The following is an 18,938-nucleotide window of genomic DNA, read 5'->3' on the forward strand; positions in this document are numbered from 1 at the left end:
GGCCAAAGTCTCTGAAGATTTGCCTAAAAACTTAACATTTTAATTAGCCTTTTTTCTTTTCCTTTACTTTTTTACATAATAAAAATTACTTCTTCATCTCACTAAATTAACAGACAGTAGATACAGATGGAAAAATATAGAAGCAATTATAGACATGTGTACACATGGGTTGCTCTACGTATGTTTTCTAGCACTGCCTGCTGAGAGGCCCATAAGCAGTGATACCCCCATAGCAATAAGCACACCGAGCACCCAGATCCTGATTTCTAGATACCATTCTCAACAAAAGAACCAAAGTTCCGTGGAGAAATGGCTGATTCTGGGGTTGAAGCAAGGAAATTCAAGATGAGTCTGGAGCATCTTGTAGTGCCAGGAAGTATGGAAGCGCTCAACAAACAAAAGAATGGAGGCAGGTCAACAGGACACAGAAACCAACCTGACAGAATTTACAATGACCAAAGCTGGAACAATATAAGTAACAAAATAAATAACAGTGTTTTGTATTCATACTCAAAGTATAAATAAATACATGAATCCATACTATTGTAAATTAAATAATTACATAATTTAATCAAACAATTTATGTAACTGCTCCCTCTGCAGGAGGTGTAGCTTAATCCCCCCCTAGTCCCTGGAGTGTGGGCTGGCTGCCTTGAGTGACTTGCTTCCAAGGAACAGAGTAGGATGTGGGGGGGGGGAAGAAAAGACCTTTACAAGCAGAGAAACCTGGCTAGCACTGCCTTAACCAAGTGATCAAAATTAACTTCACCAGTGATAACTCATGTTGATTACAAGTGTGATAAGAAGGGCACTTCATCCCTATGGTAACCTTTTCTAAAACTAAAATCCCAGTCTAGTCAAACATCAGACCTAAATAGAGGGACATCATACTAAATACCTAGCTGATACTCCTCAGAACTATCAAGATAATGAAGAATAAGGAAAGACTGAGGAACTCTCACAGACCCAAGGAGACCAAGGAGGCTTGGTGACAAAATGCAGTGGGGTGTCCTTGGCGGGAGAATCTAGTGAAATGCACCAGTGCTGGTTCTTAATTGTTAACAAATGTACTTTGGTTGTGTAAAATGTTAATAAGAGAAAGTGTGGAAATTATTATTTTTTAAACAAACAGGTTTGTCCACTAAGAACTGATTTTAAATTTTTTAAAGAGTTTAAAAATCTGTAGTGATAAAATACTTCAACATTTATAAGTGTTTTAAAGGAAAAAGATTTTCAGATAAACTACAGAAAGATTCATTTGTATATATATGACAAGAAACTAGATGGCTTTAAATGATTTGTATTATTTGCACTCTCTTCTTAGGTCCTTCCACTTGAAAATCAAATGAGAGAATCAAAACGCTTCCCCCAAGCATTGAACATTGGCATGCTAATTGTTACAACTTTGTATGTAACATTAGCTACCTTAGGATATATGTGTTTTCAGGATGAAATCAAAGGCAGCATAACTTTAAATCTTCCTCAAGACGTATGGTAAGTAGCTATGAGTATCTCAATCCTAGTTTGTATATTATATATAGTTTGCCAATATTTGATGATAAAGGTGAATTTTTGGATTTATAGTTTAAACATACGAATTTTTACTGATTTCTTTATTTGTGTAATCTAGAATATTTTTATAATCTTCAGAGGAGACCATCTTTGATTTTACAGGTCTTTTTGGGCTTTTTCAAAAAGATAAAAAATTGTAGATTGTTCCAAAATTGAGTTAAGTATAAGAGTAAAACATGGATTCTTTTAATATAGACACTTTAATAAAAAGTTTAACACTTATTCTTACTGCCAAAAAATCCAAAACTCCAGTTCCTGATAAAAGAATATAACCTGGCCCTACCCGGTTTGGCTCAGTGGATAGAGCGTTGGCCTGCGGACTGAAGGGTCCCAGGTTCAATTCCAGTCAAAGGCACATGTCCGGGTTTTGGGTTCGATCCTCAGTAGGGGGCGTGCAGGAGGCAGCTGATCAATGTTTCTCTCTCATCATTGATGTTTCTATCTCTCTCTCTCCCTCTCCCTTCCTCTCTCAAAAACAAAAACAAAAACAAAAAAACCCATACACACAAAAAACTAAAGATATGTATGCTTTAAATAAATAATATAACCTGTCACTTAGGTACCCCACTATTTTACTGATCAGCTTAATATTATATATACCCCAAATCTTTTCAGAACACAGAGTACATTATAAATAATGTGTCTTAATATTCTCTTTAATATTAGAACCATAGTCTACTAAATGAAGCAGTATATAGTTCTTTTATTCTTTCAGAGATTGGTTTTTGAAGATTGAAAAGAGATATTGGCAAGGATTACCATGCATACTTGCTCCCTTGTTTATAAAATGGAAGATAATCACTTAGTTTTGATAAAGGCAGAGAATACATGCTAAATTGATTTAATTAGTGTCACACTGCTTCTTTATCTGCTTGAAACCTTAAATGTTAAATATCTTCTGACTGGCTTCCTGATGAAAGGTTGTTCTGCTATTCAGCAATCATTTGAATCCTGGGCCTTTAGTAGAGTCAGAACTAGTGTCAGGATAAATCTATGTAAGAAGCCATTCATGATAGAGAGAGGATACCCAGAGTAGTTTCCAGGTTGCACAAGGGGCACACATGTAGTGGGTTTATCTTTTCTGTTAATTATACTTTTACTTTACCTGTAACATATATTTCATAAATATATTTCATTATGAAAGTATGAACAAATGCATGTCTTCTATAAAAAAGATATATATAGTTGTTTAGCATTATTTCATTAACTATGTTATAGTTTATTATATAATTGTTTCCTTCAAATGTGTTCTTTTTTGTTAATCTATACTAATTAAAGGGTAATATCCTAATTAGACCGGGAGACCTTCCGGACGTCCTTCCGGACAAAGCCATGGTGGCAGGGCCGAGGCAGAAGTGGTTAGGGGCAATTGGGCCAGGAGGGGAGGGCAGTTGGGGGTGATCAGGCTGGTCAGGGGGCAGTTGGGGGCGAGCAGGCTGGCAGGGGGGGCAGTTGGGGGCGAGCAGGCTGGCAGACAGAGTGGTTAGGGGTGATCAGGTAGGCAGGCAGCTGAGCAGTTAGGAGCCAGTGGTCCTGGATTGCATCCCCCAAGGGGTCCCAGATTGGAGAGGGTGCAGGCCAGGCTGAGGAACAACCCCCCCCGCCCCTGTACACAAATTTCATGCACCGGGTCACTAGTAATTTAATATGGACTAGAAGTTTATAGTTTACTATAAGAGAATTAAGGCCAAAAATTATGGTAGTATAGTCTTTTCAAATACTATACAATAAGCATGTCAAATTTGGGGCCCATGGGCCACATGCCTTATTTGGCCTGTGTTAGCCTTTGAGTTTGACATGCTTGCTATACAATATCTAGAAAGTAGAATGGCATTTTCCCCACATAGAATATTTAGACTAAATCTTAAAAATAATTTTATAAATAAATTAGATAAGTTTAAAAAAACTTACTGTTTTTATTGCTTTCAGAGAGGGGAAGGGAGGAGGAGAGAGACAGAAACATCAATTATGAGAGAGAATCATTGATTGGCTTCCTCCTGCATGCCCCCTACTGGGGATCAAGCCTGCAACCTGGGCATGTGCCCTGACCAAAAATGGAACTGTGACCTACTTGGTTCATAGGTCAACACTCAACCACTGAGCCACACTGGTGGGGCTAGGCAAGTAATTTTGATGTCAAATATAAACCATATGTGGAACAATCTTAATTGTTTCCTACTTTTAGTCAGAAAAGTTTTTAAAGAAAATCTTAAGGGAGAAGGGACTGAAGTGGGAATGTGCATGCTCATCAAGTTAAGGTGTTCCTGACCTCAGGAAGTTTACAACATGGTGAAGGAACAGTGAGCAGAAATAAGTAGGGAATGCTTCTGGTACTCACAGTTTACTCCGGACGGGGTGATACTGTCCCTGCAGTAGCTCTAGTTGATCCTTCTCCTTTTCTGCATCCCCCTCCTCACTCTCCCCTCTCTAATAAGAATGGAACTAATTGCAAGTCTTCATGAAAAAGGGACTATTAGATCATAGTTCCTATTCAAGAGAGCCTAGCTAGATACCTGCTTTTCATTTAGAGGAATGCCTAGGGCAAGTATGGTAAGGCACAAAATCTGGGAAAAACAGGAAAGGAAGTCAAGATAAATATTCTCCTTTAGAGAACTATTGAGTAATTTCTTTGCATTGTGGAGCTATAATGGCTTTTGTGGCCGGTAGTTACTTTTTTTTTTTTAATCCTCACCTGAGGATATTTTTCCATTGATTTTTAGAGAGTGAAAGAGAGGGAAAGACAGAAATATCAATGTGAGAGAAACACATTAATTGGTTGCCTCCTGCATGTGTCCCGACCAGGGCCCGGGCTGGGGGAGGAGCCTGCAGCCGAGGTACATGCCCTTGACCAGAATCGGACCCCATACCCTTCGGCCCACAGGCCAACGCTCTATCAACTGAGCCAAACCAGCTAGGGCAAGTAGTTATTTCTTTATGGTCTCTGTAGCTGGGGCAGTTAAAATAATAGCCACTGGAGAGGAGATGCTTGTCTTTTAACAGTGATAGCCTTCTGTAAAATAAGTTTGAACTAGAATAGTCAGGGATTATACCTAAGATTCCTTTCTTGACTTACTGTGTATGTCTCTTTGTCCCTTCCCTCCCTGTGCTTCAGGTCATGGGCCTCAGAAGTTAGAGAATGTTCAGTATACTCTGTTGGCTGAGTAGAAAGCCCAGCCACAAGAGCCTAGGGAACCAATAGCTGCTAGCTGTGCGAGATGGAATTAGAAAGCGCCTCAGGATAAAGCAAGTGTGAATTAGAGAGGCTCTAACTCAGTGGTTCTCAACCTTGGCTGCACATTAGAATCACCTGGGAATCTTTTTAAAATCCTGATTTCTGGGCCTCATCCTCCGGAAATTCTGTTTCTTTGTTATCGGGTGAGGCCACAACATTAGTAACAAAGAAACAGAATTTCCGGAGGATGAGGCCCAGAAATCAGGATTTTAAAAAGATTCCCAGGTGATTCTAATGTGCAGCCAAGGTTGAGAACCACTGCTCTAACTTATTACACCCTCACTCTTGCTAAGGTGTCATCTTTTCAAACTACAGTGGGGCCTTGACTTATGAGTGTCCCGACTAACGAGTTTTTTGAGATACCAGCTGTCTCTCCACCGATTTTTTGCATTGAGTTGATAGAGTAATTTGAGTTAACGGCTCCTTAACGAGCTCGGTCTCGGAACTAATTAAACTCGTAAGTCAAGGCCCCACTGTAGTTATGAGTAATATTGTTCAATGTATCGCATTTAGCTTTTAGAGTAAAGAGTATTTTAATAATGACAATGAAGTAAATCCACAATTTCGAGCTAGAACATCACAGTGGGGCAGGAACCCTGCCTCTCCCATGTTTATAATGCATCTCCACAATCTTAGCGCATTGCTCAGCACTTAGGAGGCACTCAGTAAAGTTTGTTAAGTAGTATTCCTGTTACTTGATAGCATAACCAAGGCACCACCACTAGTCCTAGTTGAGTGATGTTTTAGCAGTGTTTTCCCAAAATTCCCACTAAAGTAACCCCAAGTAGCAGAGGAGAGAGAGCAAGCATCCCCTTGGGAGCTTTTGGGGCAGGGCCCCAAATAGCCCGCCTCAAGCACAGCATCCATTCATGCTGTTTGAAAAAATACACCTTTCACATTCTAGTTCATAATCTCTAAGTTGCTTTTTATATAAAAATAATTCCTCCTCAAAAGAACCTTTGAGTAAAGCTGAAGCTTCAGAGCCATGCTCCACATTTAGCCTAGAGCTGTGAGAGCCCCTGAGCGGGAGGTGAAATTACAGGCGCAGAACAGAGGGAATGATGACCCTCTTGATACTGGATTTCAAAAATAGATACAGATAAAGTCACGATAACAACAGTAACAGACTATAAAATGATGTTTCTTTTCATCTGGATTGAAATTTTCACATCACTTTATGTAGATTCTGTTCTTTCACACAATTGGTCTCAGGTTTTAACATGTTACAATGTATTATTTCAACTTAAAGAAATCTCCTTTCCAACAAGGAGACTGAAGTAGAAGTTTGCGTGAGATTAGTCTGAAGAAAAAATGGGGATGTGGAGTTAGGCGACTAACAGCAGAGACTTTAAAAGCACAGTATTGCTTTTTGAGTTTGTGTTTGAAAGTGAATGTCATGTTCTTATTCTCTTTAATATTAGAACCACATTCTGCTATCAGTGGTTCTCAACCTTCTGGCCCTTTAAATACAGTTCCTCATGTTGTGACCCAACCATAAAATTATTTTTGTTGCTACTTCATAACTGTAATGCTGCTACTGTTATGAATCGTAATGTAAATATCTGATATGCAGGATGGTCTTAGGCGACCCCTGTGAAAGGGTCGTTCGACCGCCAACGGGGTTGTGACCCACAGGTTGAGAACCGCTGTGCTAGATGAAGCAGTATACAGGCCTTTCCTTCTTTCAGATACTAGTTTTTGGAGTGTTTGGATTTCATATTCTCTAACTCCTCTAGCAGTAATTTATGGAATTTAAATAAGACGATGCAGATTTCTAGCTTATGCTGGTGTGGAGACGATGGTAATCATTGAGTATGGGTGATGTAATTTCTCCAGAGGACTTAAAATAGCAAATAGTGTTTATTTGGGTTTTGTATTACTGTGTCCTCTTGAGTTATGGTGTGTACATAATGGGAACAAACATCTTTTTGTTGTTTGTTTCATTTGTTCAGTTTTTGTCTTGCTTTCTTTTTGTCAGTCTGAAACACAAGGTCTGTTCTATCACAGTTACTATGCCTGTTTATTTGGCTTTAGTTAGTGGCTTTTTAAAACTACAACCCATAGTGAGAAAGGAAAATATGGTTTATAGAAAAATGCCTATAGGAATAAGTGTATATGTATCTGTATGTGTATGTGTTTTTGTGGTGCTTTCCTTCCACACACATAAAAATTGAAATAAGGGAAAGGTTAAATAAAAACCATTAGTTATTCTGCATACAATGTCCCCTGATATTCTCAGTTCCTGTCTGTACATTAGTAATCCATTCAATTGATATCATAACTCACTAAAAAAAGTCATGATTAGAATTTGAAAAATACTGGCCTAGAATAAATTCACATTTTACTCATTAAGTCAGCACACATAGCAGTTCTACTAAGAAATATTAAGGGTATTTGGTTTTCATACAAACATTGAAAACCAGTAAGGTGGCTGCTGGTGTTTCACATGTGGTACTTTGGTGAAGCATGTACTGGATAGGAAAATTCAATCCAAAAATAGGGAAGTGATGAGGCAGGCATTTTAATTTATTAAGATAATTAAACTGTTACTTCATCCCCCCCAAAAAAACAGAACAAACCCAAAGTCTAAGCCCATGTTATAGCATACAGGAGCCAGAAGTCTGAATATTCTGGGAAATAAAGCTGATGGGTAGTGACAGGTAATCAAGTTATGTCTTAATTGATCCAGGCAATCAAGGGGTTGAACTCTGAGGCGTTTATAACCTAACATAAAAATTTTTAGGCAGGCATGGACTCAGCAAGAGGCACAATAAATAGAGAAATAAATTTAAGGAAACTGGAAAAAGAAGATTCATATATTCTGGACTATTCCTTCTGTCCTCTCCTTCACAAATTCTTAATAATCTTCCTCCAATATTAAGGTTGCCTATAATTAAGAACCCTGGCCCAAACTGCCTCTGCCTTTCCTCATTGGAATGACTATTATTATTAACTGCTAGAGGCCCAGGGCACAAATTCATGCACCAGTGGGGTCCCTTGGCCTGGCCTATGGGATCGGGCTGAAATGACTCTCCCACATCCCCTGAGGGTTCCGGATTGTGAGAGTGCACCAGCCAGGCCAAGGGACCCCACCAGTGCATGACTGGGGCTGGGGAGGGATGCAGGAGGTTGGCCAGCCGGGGAGGGACCGGGGGAGGCTCCAGGGCGTGGTGTCTGGCCCATCTCACTCAGTCCCCCAGTAGCAAGCTAACCTACCAGTCAGAGTGTCTGCACCCTGGTGGTCAGTGTATGTCATAGTGAGCGGTTGAGCAACCTTAGCATATCATTAGCATATTACTCTTTGATTGGTTGAACAGACAACTGAACAACCAGACACTTAGCATATTAGGCTTTTATTATATAGGATATTAAATTCAAAATGAAGGGTATCTATCAAATTCATTTATCTAGCAGATACAGGGATTGGCAAAAGTAGGCTTACAGTTGTGAGTACATGAAACAGTGTATTTTTGTATTATTTATGATAGTATAATTATTGTATTAACTGTAAGCCTACTTTGGCCTACTACTCCTGTATTTATTGTATGCCTTTTGTGTACTGGGCACTGTTACAGGCACTAGAGATACAGTGGTGAACAGGTAAAAATCTCTTTCTCATAATGCTACATTCTAGTGAATATGCTATAAAAGTTTAGTGGTTCAAAGCATTCAATCCAGTGATGAATACTAGATAATCCTAGTTGTCTTATTTTTTAGCTGAGAGTGAAATGAGGTTCTTGATAAGGATTGAAGCTAGTCCTCATAAACGCTTCTTTTCTGCTTAACAGAGCTACCGGTAAACCCAAGATTCTTAATCTGTGTATCATGAAGGGTCTAAGAGGGACAGTGAGTTATCAGCTCTTTCCAGGGGTAGCTTCTGTATGCAGCCTTGAGAGAAAGAATCAGTCAACAACTTATTTCCTAGATTAGCTTTAAAAAATTTTTAATATATTCATACCTATAAATTAAGACTAAGTATTGATTTTTTTAACCAGTGTGGGGAAAGAATAGAAGCATTGCCAGTTTTGAAATCTTGTGTTTTCAAAACTAATGCTTTTACTGGACAATATTTAGTTGTTCCCCCACCCCAAAATCTGATTTCATATATTGACTAAAAAACAATTATTTAAAAAATAGATTTCTGCTCTTTACTCGGATATGAAGTCTTTTTGCTGCCAGCATAACAGATTTTGTTTTCAAGCAAGAATCATTTTATTTATTTTTTTAAAATATTTTTTATTGACTTTCAGACAGTGAAGAAAGGAGAGGGAGAGAGAGGGAAACAGAGAGAAACATCAGTGTGAGAGGGAAACATCGATTGGCTGTCTCCTGCACACCCCCTCTACTGGGCCCGCAACCTGGGTATGTGCCCTGACCAGGAATCAAACCAGCAACCTTTCGTTGCACAGGACGACGCCCAACCAACTGACCCACACTGGCCAAGGCCATTTTACTCTTTGAAGTATTTTATTTGTGATATTGAATGGATATAGTTTCTAAAAATAACCTGTTCATACCCATTTTTATTAATATTAATTTCATATTTAATAAGTATCATTAAGTGCATGGGGGGGTATACAGAGAAGAATAAAACATAGTCTCTAACTTTCAAGAACGTTTAATGTACACTACACATTACTTACAAGTGGTTTGATGTTCTTATATGTCCTCAAACAAATTCCTGATTTCAAGAACATTTTTTATCCTTTGTCTAGATAGTTCAATGGGTATATTCTCATATGGACCCTTACCATAGATACTCACTTAACACCAAAATGAGAACAAAATTTGAGTAGAGAAAAATAGTTAAGAGTGATTGAAAATATAGATGTCAAACATAAAAATTAATGGGTTCTTGAAAACAGAAAACAAGCAGAAGTGGAACAATTGATTCTAAAAGACTAAAGTGTTTTTCTTAAACACTCTTATTTCTATGTTACTGTTCTTTGGATGATGATGTGCTAGTACACCCACTTTCAAAAGAGCCAAACCATTGTATTTTCCCATTTTTATTCTGTACAACACCAAAATTATAGTAGTTGCATAAAATTAATATTATTAAATGGTATTCATAATCAGATTCTTAGCCTGTACAACTTACTATATATCAGTAGAAAAGTAATTATACTCATATGCATAATGATGTATTTTAAAATACATTGTTAACCATATTTTAAAAACATGTAAGTTAAAAGATAATTAGAAAAAAAAGGAATGTCCTAATAAACTAATAAGAACATTCAGTTCTCACAATTACATTTCAGAACATATGAAGCAGGCATCTTTCACTTATTTTATTTAACTAATTTGACGATTTTGTGTATAAACTTTAAACCTCAAGCTGAGAAATATATCCTGAGATCATTTTAAAGTTAATGATTTATTGTTACCAGCCTTAAGGAGTTCCTTCTTTCCTCAACTATGCTGTTTGCAGTGTTTCACATCTATTTCTGCTCAGCTTTTTTTTCTTCCTCTTGATGAATACGTTCTAGGGGGAAACTTACTGAAGTCTTTCTTGATTGGCCACAGTTGAGAGAACTGTTTATAATCTTGACTGCTCTGAGTCTTAAGACATCAGAAATAAGCTGAAAGCCTAATTAATGTTGAGGCTTTCTTCACCAAAAGTGGGGTATTTTATCCTTTAAAATGAATGCATGCATTTTTCCTAAGAAAGAAATATAGTACTCTTCCCTATGCATAGACCTCTTAGGGGGGAAAGTGGACGTCTTAAGGGAAGATTGTGGTGTTAATGACATTTCTACTTAAAGGGGACGAACGTCAGTCATTACCCCTAGTGCTGCCGCTCATTCGATCCAGTCTCCTCTCCAATTTCTTTCTTACAAAATAAGAGTAATTGGGTTTTTCTTTTGATTGTTATAAAATATTCAGAATTTCAAAAAATACAACACATAATTTTATTCCTTATAACCCAAGGGAGTAGGTTCTACAGTGATCCTCTGAGTCCTACAATTCTATATATTCTCTGTCATTAACATTTAAAATAATCTTTTGCCAGATAAAATGAATTTTCCAATTTATTAAGACAATGCATGTTGAGTTTTGACAGGAGGCTATCTACAATATAGAAATCTAAAGATGTTTATAAAACTGAACATTGCTGTGCTCTTTTGAAGCACTGGGCATAAAAAAAATAAGTTTATTTGGACAAAACAATAACCAACTCAAATTTATTTCCCTTACTAATGCAACTTTAAAATAGGTAAAACTCCTATATAATCTGGACAAGTTTGCAAGTTGAAACCATTTAGGTGGCCTCTTTTTAGACTTAAGAATGACATTTCTGCAACCAATGACATACCTACCAAGATTTTCAAGCAAGGAGAACTGTATAACTCAGAGTTCAATCTGAAGTTTTTCTTCTATATATAAATGTCTGAGATCTCAAAGGCATACAATATGGTAAATTTTTAAAAAGAAAGTTGTAAAAACATTAGCTCTTCCTGGGGCTCAGCCTAACCTTCAGAACATTGGCTTAGCCTAACATAACATCTTTACAGCAGTATTTCACAGATCTTCGCATGCCACTCTTTCGTAGGCTTGTCAGAATGAATTGTCCACCTAGTGTCTAGAAATTTAAAGATCAGCTGGCCTTTTTTTTAAATCCTCACCCTAGGATATATTATTTATTTTAGAGGAAAGGAGGGAGGGAGAGAGAAAGAGAAAGATTGATTTGAGAGAGAAACATTGATTAGTTGCCTCCCATATTCACTCCAAATGGGAATCTAACCCACAACCTTTTGGTAAATGGGACAATATTCCAACCAACTGAGCTACATTGGCCGTGGTCAGTGGGCCTTTTTTTAAATTTTTTTTTAAATCATAAGCAAGCATTGAATTAGTAATATACTGGCCTTAGTTTGTGTTGGATTTCTTGTCTATCTTAACATTAAAAATGAAAGAAAGCTAGATTCATACTAAGATAACAATGTGAATGAATCTCGAAGTTCATTTTGCTAAGTGAAATAAGCTAGACAAAGACAAATACTGCATGGCATCACTTATATGTGAAGTCTAAAAAAATGTACAATTCATATGAGAGTAGATTGGTTCCCAGGGGCTGGTGGAAAGAAGAAAGCTCAGTAAAACTTTTAGTTTTAAGATGAATAAGGTCTGAGGATGTATTGTATAATGTAGTGACTATAGTTGATAATACTGAATTGTATGACTGAAATTTGCCAAGAGAGTAGAACCAAAGTGTTCTAAATAAATAAATAAAGTAAGTAAGTAAGTAAGTAAATATGGGAGGTGATGGGTCTGTTAATTAACTTGCTTGTGGGTATCTTTTCACCATGTATATGCATCTCAGATTATCACATAAATTTTAAATATATTACAGTCTTACTTTTTATGTTGTACCTCAATAAAGCTGGGGAAAAAAATGACTAAATTTTGAATTTTTTTTTAACAGGTTATATCAGTCAGTGAAAATTCTATATTCCTTTGGCATCTTTGTGACATATTCCATTCAGTTCTATGTTCCAGCAGAGATCATTATCCCTGTGATCACATCCAAATTTCAGGCTAAGTGGAAGCAAATCTGTGAATTTGTGATAAGATCCATCTTGGTTAGTATTACTTGTAAGTATCACTACATATTTATATCATAACAGTTTTTCATTGTTGAATTTCATATACTGAAGCAACTTCAAGTATACTTTTAAATATTTTTGAACAATTTTATTCACCTAGCTGGGATACTTGTTGGTTTAAAATTTTATTATTCTACATAAGAAAAAACACAACCAGATACTATCATACTTAGAAAAACTAATCAAAGTATTATTTTGAAAATGATATCAGTGATGATTAAAATATAAGTATTTTTAAATAAAATGCATACGAGATCCCTTATATTGTTGATAGACATTTTACTATGGTTCTAGTTTTCCTCCGGTTTTTTTCCTGCTAACTTTTATATATTGAACAGTTAAATTCTCCATGAATATTTATGGGAATGGGCTTTGTTTTTATCTTTAATAATTTCAGTGGGTTATTTTACTTATTATTTGAGTGTACATAATGTGTTATCAAGATTTTGCACTGGAAAATGCTTTTACAAGTATTCATAAGGGAGACTTATGACAGGGAGTTAGGTATAATGGAGAAGGTGAGTTGTGGAGTCACACTAACCTGATGGTTCAAACTCAGGCCTACCACTTCCTTGCTGGTGTCTTCAGGGAAGTTGCAGACCATCTTTGTTTTAGTTTTTTGAGGAATCTCCATACTGTTTCCATAGTGGCTGCTCCAATTTCCGGACTCACCAGTGGTGCACAAGAGTTCTTTTTCCTCCACATTCTCACCAACACTTGTTATTTGTTGACTTTATGATAATACCCATTCTGACTGGTGTGAAGTGGTATCTCATTGTGTTTTTCATTTGCATTTCTCTGATGATTAGTGACATTGAGTACCTTTTCATATGTCTGCTGGCTATCTGTATGTCTTCTTTGGAGAAATGCCTCTTCATATTCTCTGTCCATTTTTTTATTGGATTATTCATATTTTTATTGAGTTGTGTGAGTTCCTTATATATATTGGATATATCAACCTATTATTCTATATATCATTTGCAAATGTATTCTCCCATTCAGTAAGTTGTCTTTTTGTTTTGCTAGTTTCCTTTGCTGTACAGAAGCTTTTTAGTTTGATGAAGTACCATTTGTTTTACTTTTGTTTACCTTGCTTGAGGAGACATATCCAGAAATATATTACTAAGACTGGTATCAAATAGTTTGCTACCTATGGTTTCTTTTGGGAGTTTTATGGTTTTAGGTCTTATGTTTAAGCCCTTAATCCATTTTGAGTTTTATTTTTGTATATGGTGTAAGAGAGTAGTCTAGTATTCCCAACAACCTTGTTGACAAGACTATCATTTCTCTACTATAGATTCTTCCTTTTTTTCTTGTGGATTGACCATGTAAGTGAGGGTTTATTTATGGGCTCTCTTTTTTTTTGTCCCATTCATCTGTGTATTGGATTTTGTGCCTTACTATTTTGATTATTATAAGTTTACTAGAGGCCTGGTACATGAATTCATTGGGCCGGGCCAGCCAGGAAGAGGGGCCACATGTGGTTGGCCGGCCAGCCCTGCCCCCTGGTCAAACTCACGGTCGAGGGGACAATTTGCATATTAGCTTTTTATTATATAGGATAGTAGTTTGATATCAGGGTGTGTGATATCTCCAACTTGTTCCTCTTTCTCAAGATTGCTTTGGCTATGTTTTTTGTGTGTGTGTGTGATTCCATATAAATTTTAGTAGTATTCTAGTTCTGAGAAGAATGTCATTGGTATTTTGATAGAAATTGCATTGAATCTGTAGATTGCTCAGTTAAATTTATTCATGTATTTTCTTTTTTTTACAACTATAAATAGGATTTTATTTTTCCTTCTGATGGTTATTAGTATATAGAAACACAACTGATTTGTGTAAATTAATTTTGTATCCTGCTACTGTACTCAATTCATTTATGCTATTAATTTTTTGGTAGATTCTGTATGGTTTTCTGTATAGAATATCATGTCATCTGAAAATAGTGACAGTTTTACCTCTTCATTTACAATTTGGATGCCTTTTATTTCTTTACCTTGTCTGATGACTGTGGCTAGGACTTTTAATACTATATTGAATAGTAGTGGTGAGAGTGAGTATCCTTATCTGTTTCTGATCTTAGAGGAAACACTTTCAGCTTTTCATCATTTAGTATAATTTTAGCTGTGGGCTTATCATATATAGCCTTTATCATGTTGAGGTAAGTTCCTTTTATACCCACTTTGTTGAGAGTATTGATCATAAATGATGTTGAGTTTTGTCACATGCCATTTCTGCATCGGAGATGATCATATAACTTTTATTTTTGGTTTCTGATGTGATGTATAACATTGTTTGGAGGATATTGAACCATCCTTTCATTCCCTGGTATAAATTCCACTTGATCATGGTGCATAGTCCTTTTAATGTATTGTTGAATTTGGTTTACTAGTATTTTATTGAGAATTTTTGCATCTATGTTCATCATGGTTACTCACCTGTAATTCTCTTTTTGTTCGTATCTTTTCTGGTTTTGGTATCATGGTAAAAGCTGCCCTCGTAGAATGAGTTTGGAAGCAGCCCTTCCTCTTTAATTTCTTTGAATAGTTTGAGAAGGATAGGTATTAATTTTTCTTTAAATGTGTGGTAGAACTCACCTGGGCTTTTGTTTGTTGGAAGTTTTTTTATGACTACTTCAATTTCATTGCCAGTAATCAGCCTGTTATATTTTCTATTTCTTCCTGGTTTAGTCTTGGAAGTTTGTATGTTTCTAGAAATTTATCCATTTCTTCTAGATTGTACAGTTTATTGGCATGTAATTGTTCATAGTATTCTTTAATGATCCTTTGTATTTCTGTGTTGTCTGTTGCAGTCTCTCCTCTTTCATTTCAGATTTTATTTGGGCTCTCTTTTTTTCTTGACAAGTTTGGCTAAAGATTTGTTAATTTTACTTATCCTTTCAAAGAACCAGCTCTGAATTTCATTGTTCTTTTCTAATTTTTTGGTCTGTATTTCATTTATTTCCACTCTATGTTTTCTTCCTTCTACTTACTTTGGGTTTTCTTTATTCTTCTCTTTCTAGCTCCTTTAGATATAAAGGTAAATTGCTTATTTGGGAATTTTCCTGTTTCTTGAGGGAGGCCTGTTTAGCTATGAATTTCCCTCTTAGAACTGCTTTTGCTGCATCCCATACATTTTGGAAGGTTGTGTTTTCATTTGTCTCAAGGTAGTTTTTGCTTTTGTTGTTAATTCTCACCTGGGTATATTTTCCCATTAATTTTCAGAAAGAGTAGGGGAGGGGGTAGAGACAGAGAGAGAAAAACATGTGTGAGACATACCAATTGGTTACCTGCCTCCTGCAAGCATCCCGACCAGGGCTGGGGATTCAGCCTGCAACTGAGGTATGTGCCCCTTGACTAGAAGTGAACCTGGGACCCTTCAGTCTGCGGGCTAATGCTCTATCCTTGAGCCAAACTGGCTAGGGCTCAAGGTAGTTTTTAATTTCCTGTTTCATTTTTCTCTTTGACCCATTGGTTATTTATTAGCATGTTATTTAAATTTCATGTATTTATGTTTTATCCAGTTTTCTTCCTTTAGTTGATTCTAGTTTTATACCATTTGGGTCAGAAAAGGTGCTTGATATGACTTCAGTCATCTTGAATTTATTGAGGCTTGTTTTGTGGCCTAATATGTGGTCTCTCTTCGAAAATGTTCCATATGTACTAGAGAAAAATGTGTATCCTACAATTTGGGGGTGAAATGTTCTAGAAATGTCTATTAAGTCACTCTAGTCTAATGTGACACTTAAGGCCATTATTTCCTACTAGTTCTCTGTCTGGATGATCTATCCATTGAGGTAAGTGGGGTATTAAAGCCCCCAACTATTATTTTATTACTGTTAATTTCTGGCTTCGTGTCCATTAATATGTGTTTTATATTCTTGGGTGTGACTATGTTGTATGCATATTTACAATTATTATATGCTCTTCTCGGATAGACCCCTTTAACATTATGTAATATTCTTCTTTGTCACTTTTTAAAAACTTTGTTTTAAAGTCTATTTTGTCTGATATATTTATTGCTACCTCAAATCTCTTTGATTTCTATTTGCAGGGAAGATCTTTTTTCAGACCTTCATATTCAGTTGGTGTGTCTTTTGATCTAAAGTGAATCTCCTATAGGCAGCATATATAGATGGTCTTGTTTTTTATACATCTGCCATGCTAGGTCTTTTGATGGGAGCATTTAGTCCATTTACATTTAAAGTAATTATCACGAGGTATGTTGTGGCTTATTGCCAATTTGTTGTTTTTAATTTTTTTCTGTTTCTGTTGATTTTTTTCCTTTTGGTATGCCAGTTTTCTTCAATTAGTGTTTTGTTTGGGTTTCTTTCTCTTTAGTTTTGGTTACCATATATCCATCTATATCTACAGCAGTCTCTTTTAAGATCATGTGTGTTTAAGTTCAAACACATTCTAAAAGTACTACATTTTTACCCCCACACACACACATTTTGTTATTAATGTCATGTTTTATATCTTTTTGTTTTGTGTATTCCGCATTTATTATAGTTGTAGTTTGTTTTGCTAGTTTTATCTTTTTAAGTGATGGATTCACTGTTTATTATTTATTATATACTAGAGGCCCAGTGCACAAAAATTTGTGCACTTGGGGGGGGCGTCCCTCAGCCTGGCCTGTGCCCTCTGGCAGTCTGGGACCCCTCGGTGGATGTCCACCTGCTGGTTTAGGCCCACTCCCCGGGGGATCAGGCCTAAGCTGGCAGTCAGACATCCCTCTGGCAGCCCAGGAGCCCTCAGGGGATGTCCACTTGCCAGCGGGGACCAGGCCTAAGCTGCAGTCAGACATCTTAGCGCTGCTGAGGATGCGGGAGAGGCTCCCGCCACCACCACTGTGCTGGCAGCCGTCAGCCTGGCTTGTGGCTGAGCAAAGCTCCCCCTGTGGGAGCGCCCTGATCACCAGGGGGCAGCACCTACATTGAGCATCCGCCCCCTGGTGGTCAGTGTGTGTCATAGTGACCAGTCATTCTGCTGTTAGGGCCAATTTGCACATTGCCCTTTTATTATATGCCTGGTGCATGGGTGGGGGCTGGCTGGTTTGCCCTGAAGGGTGTCCTGGATCAGGGTGGGGGTCCCCACTGGGGTGCCTGGCCAGCCTGAGTGAGGGGCTGATGGCTATTTGCAGGCTGGCCATGGTCCCCAGCCACCCAAGCTCCCATTGGATGCTGGCTGGAAGCAGGTATATGGGATTTATTTATCTTCTATAATTGAAACTTTGTTGCCTTTAGCAGAGGCCACAGTCGGCCAGGGCAGGCAGGAAACTTGGCTTCCTCCATTGCCGGGGCAACCAAGCCTCTTGCTTGCTCCAGCTCTGTGGCTGCTGGCTGCCATCTTGGTTGGGTTAATTTGCATATAGTCGTTCTGATTGGCTGGTGGGCGTGGCTTGGGGCATAGTGAAGGTATGGTCAATTTGCATGTTTCTCTTTTATTAGATTTGCCTTTACCAGTGGTTTTCTCCTCCCTGTATTTTCTTATTTCAGGTTATTGTTTTTTCTTTTCTGCATGAGGAGGATCTCTTACCATTTCTTGTGAAGCCATTTTAGTGGTGGTGAACTTTTCATTTTTGCTTGTGTGGGAAGCTCTTTATCTCTCCTTGGATTCTGAATAATAACCTTGCAGAGAGAATAGTAGTCTAGATTGTAGGCTCCTTTTTATCAGTCCTTTAATATTTCCTGCAACTCCCTTCTGGTCTGTAACATTACTGCTGAGAAGTCAGCTGAGTGCCTTAAGGGATTTCCCTTGTATGAAACTTGTTTCCTTCCTGCTGCCTTAAAGATTGTCTCTTTACCCTTAACTTTTGCCATTTTAATTACAATATATCTTGGCGTGGATTCATCTTCTTTGAGACTCTCTGTGCTTCCAAGACTTTGATGTCCCTTTCCTTCCTCAGATTAGAAAACTTTTCAGCCATTATTTCTTTAATATACTTGCTGCCTCTTTCTCTCCTTTTTCAGAAATCCCTATAATCCTATAATGTTTGAGTGCTTGATATTGTGTCAGAAATCCTTCTTATTTTTAAAAATTCTTTTTCGTTTTGCTGATTGGGTCCTTTCCACTACTTTTTCAGATCACTAATCTGTTCTTCTGTGTTAACTAACCTGTTTATTGATCAGAACGGGCAAAAAAGATATTCATGTAATAAACTGTCCTACTGAACTATCCAATTCCTTCTAATGTGTTTTCCTTTTAAGTTTTTGTATTCTTCATCTCTATTTGGTTCTTTATTTTCTCTTTGTTGAAGTTCTCTGAGTTCTTCTATTGTACTCTCAAGTTTGTTGAGCATCCTATGACTGTTTAAATTTTTTATCTGACCAATTATTTATCTGTTTCAGTTTATCTCCAGGTTTTGTTGTTTATTCATTCATTTGGGGCATATTCTTCTGTTTCCCCATTTTGTTTGACCTTTGGTGTTTGTTCCTATGAGATGAGATCGCTCTCTCTCCCAATCTTGAAAAAATGGTCTTGTTTAAAAGTGGCCTCTGTGTAGACTCTGGGGTTGGGAGTGGT

The 18,938-nt window shown here is 37.2% G+C and overlaps 1 protein-coding gene across 2 annotated transcripts in view; it reads left to right on the plus strand.

Moving 5' to 3' along the window:
* The window catches only part of SLC36A4 (solute carrier family 36 member 4), a 50,410-nt gene that overhangs the window by 25,459 nt on the left and 6,013 nt on the right, over window positions 1–18,938 (plus strand). For both annotated transcript variants that reach the window (XM_036324711.1, XM_036324712.1), the window contains 2 exons: window positions 1,325–1,494; window positions 12,234–12,403. In XM_036324711.1, coding sequence (XP_036180604.1) covers window positions 1,325–1,494; window positions 12,234–12,403 — 340 coding nt within the window. The remainder of the gene's footprint in view (window positions 1–1,324; window positions 1,495–12,233; window positions 12,404–18,938) is intronic.

This window comes from Myotis myotis, unplaced genomic scaffold (assembly GCF_014108235.1).
Source record: "Myotis myotis isolate mMyoMyo1 unplaced genomic scaffold, mMyoMyo1.p scaffold_m19_p_10, whole genome shotgun sequence".
Taxonomy (NCBI): Eukaryota; Metazoa; Chordata; class Mammalia; order Chiroptera; family Vespertilionidae; genus Myotis; species Myotis myotis.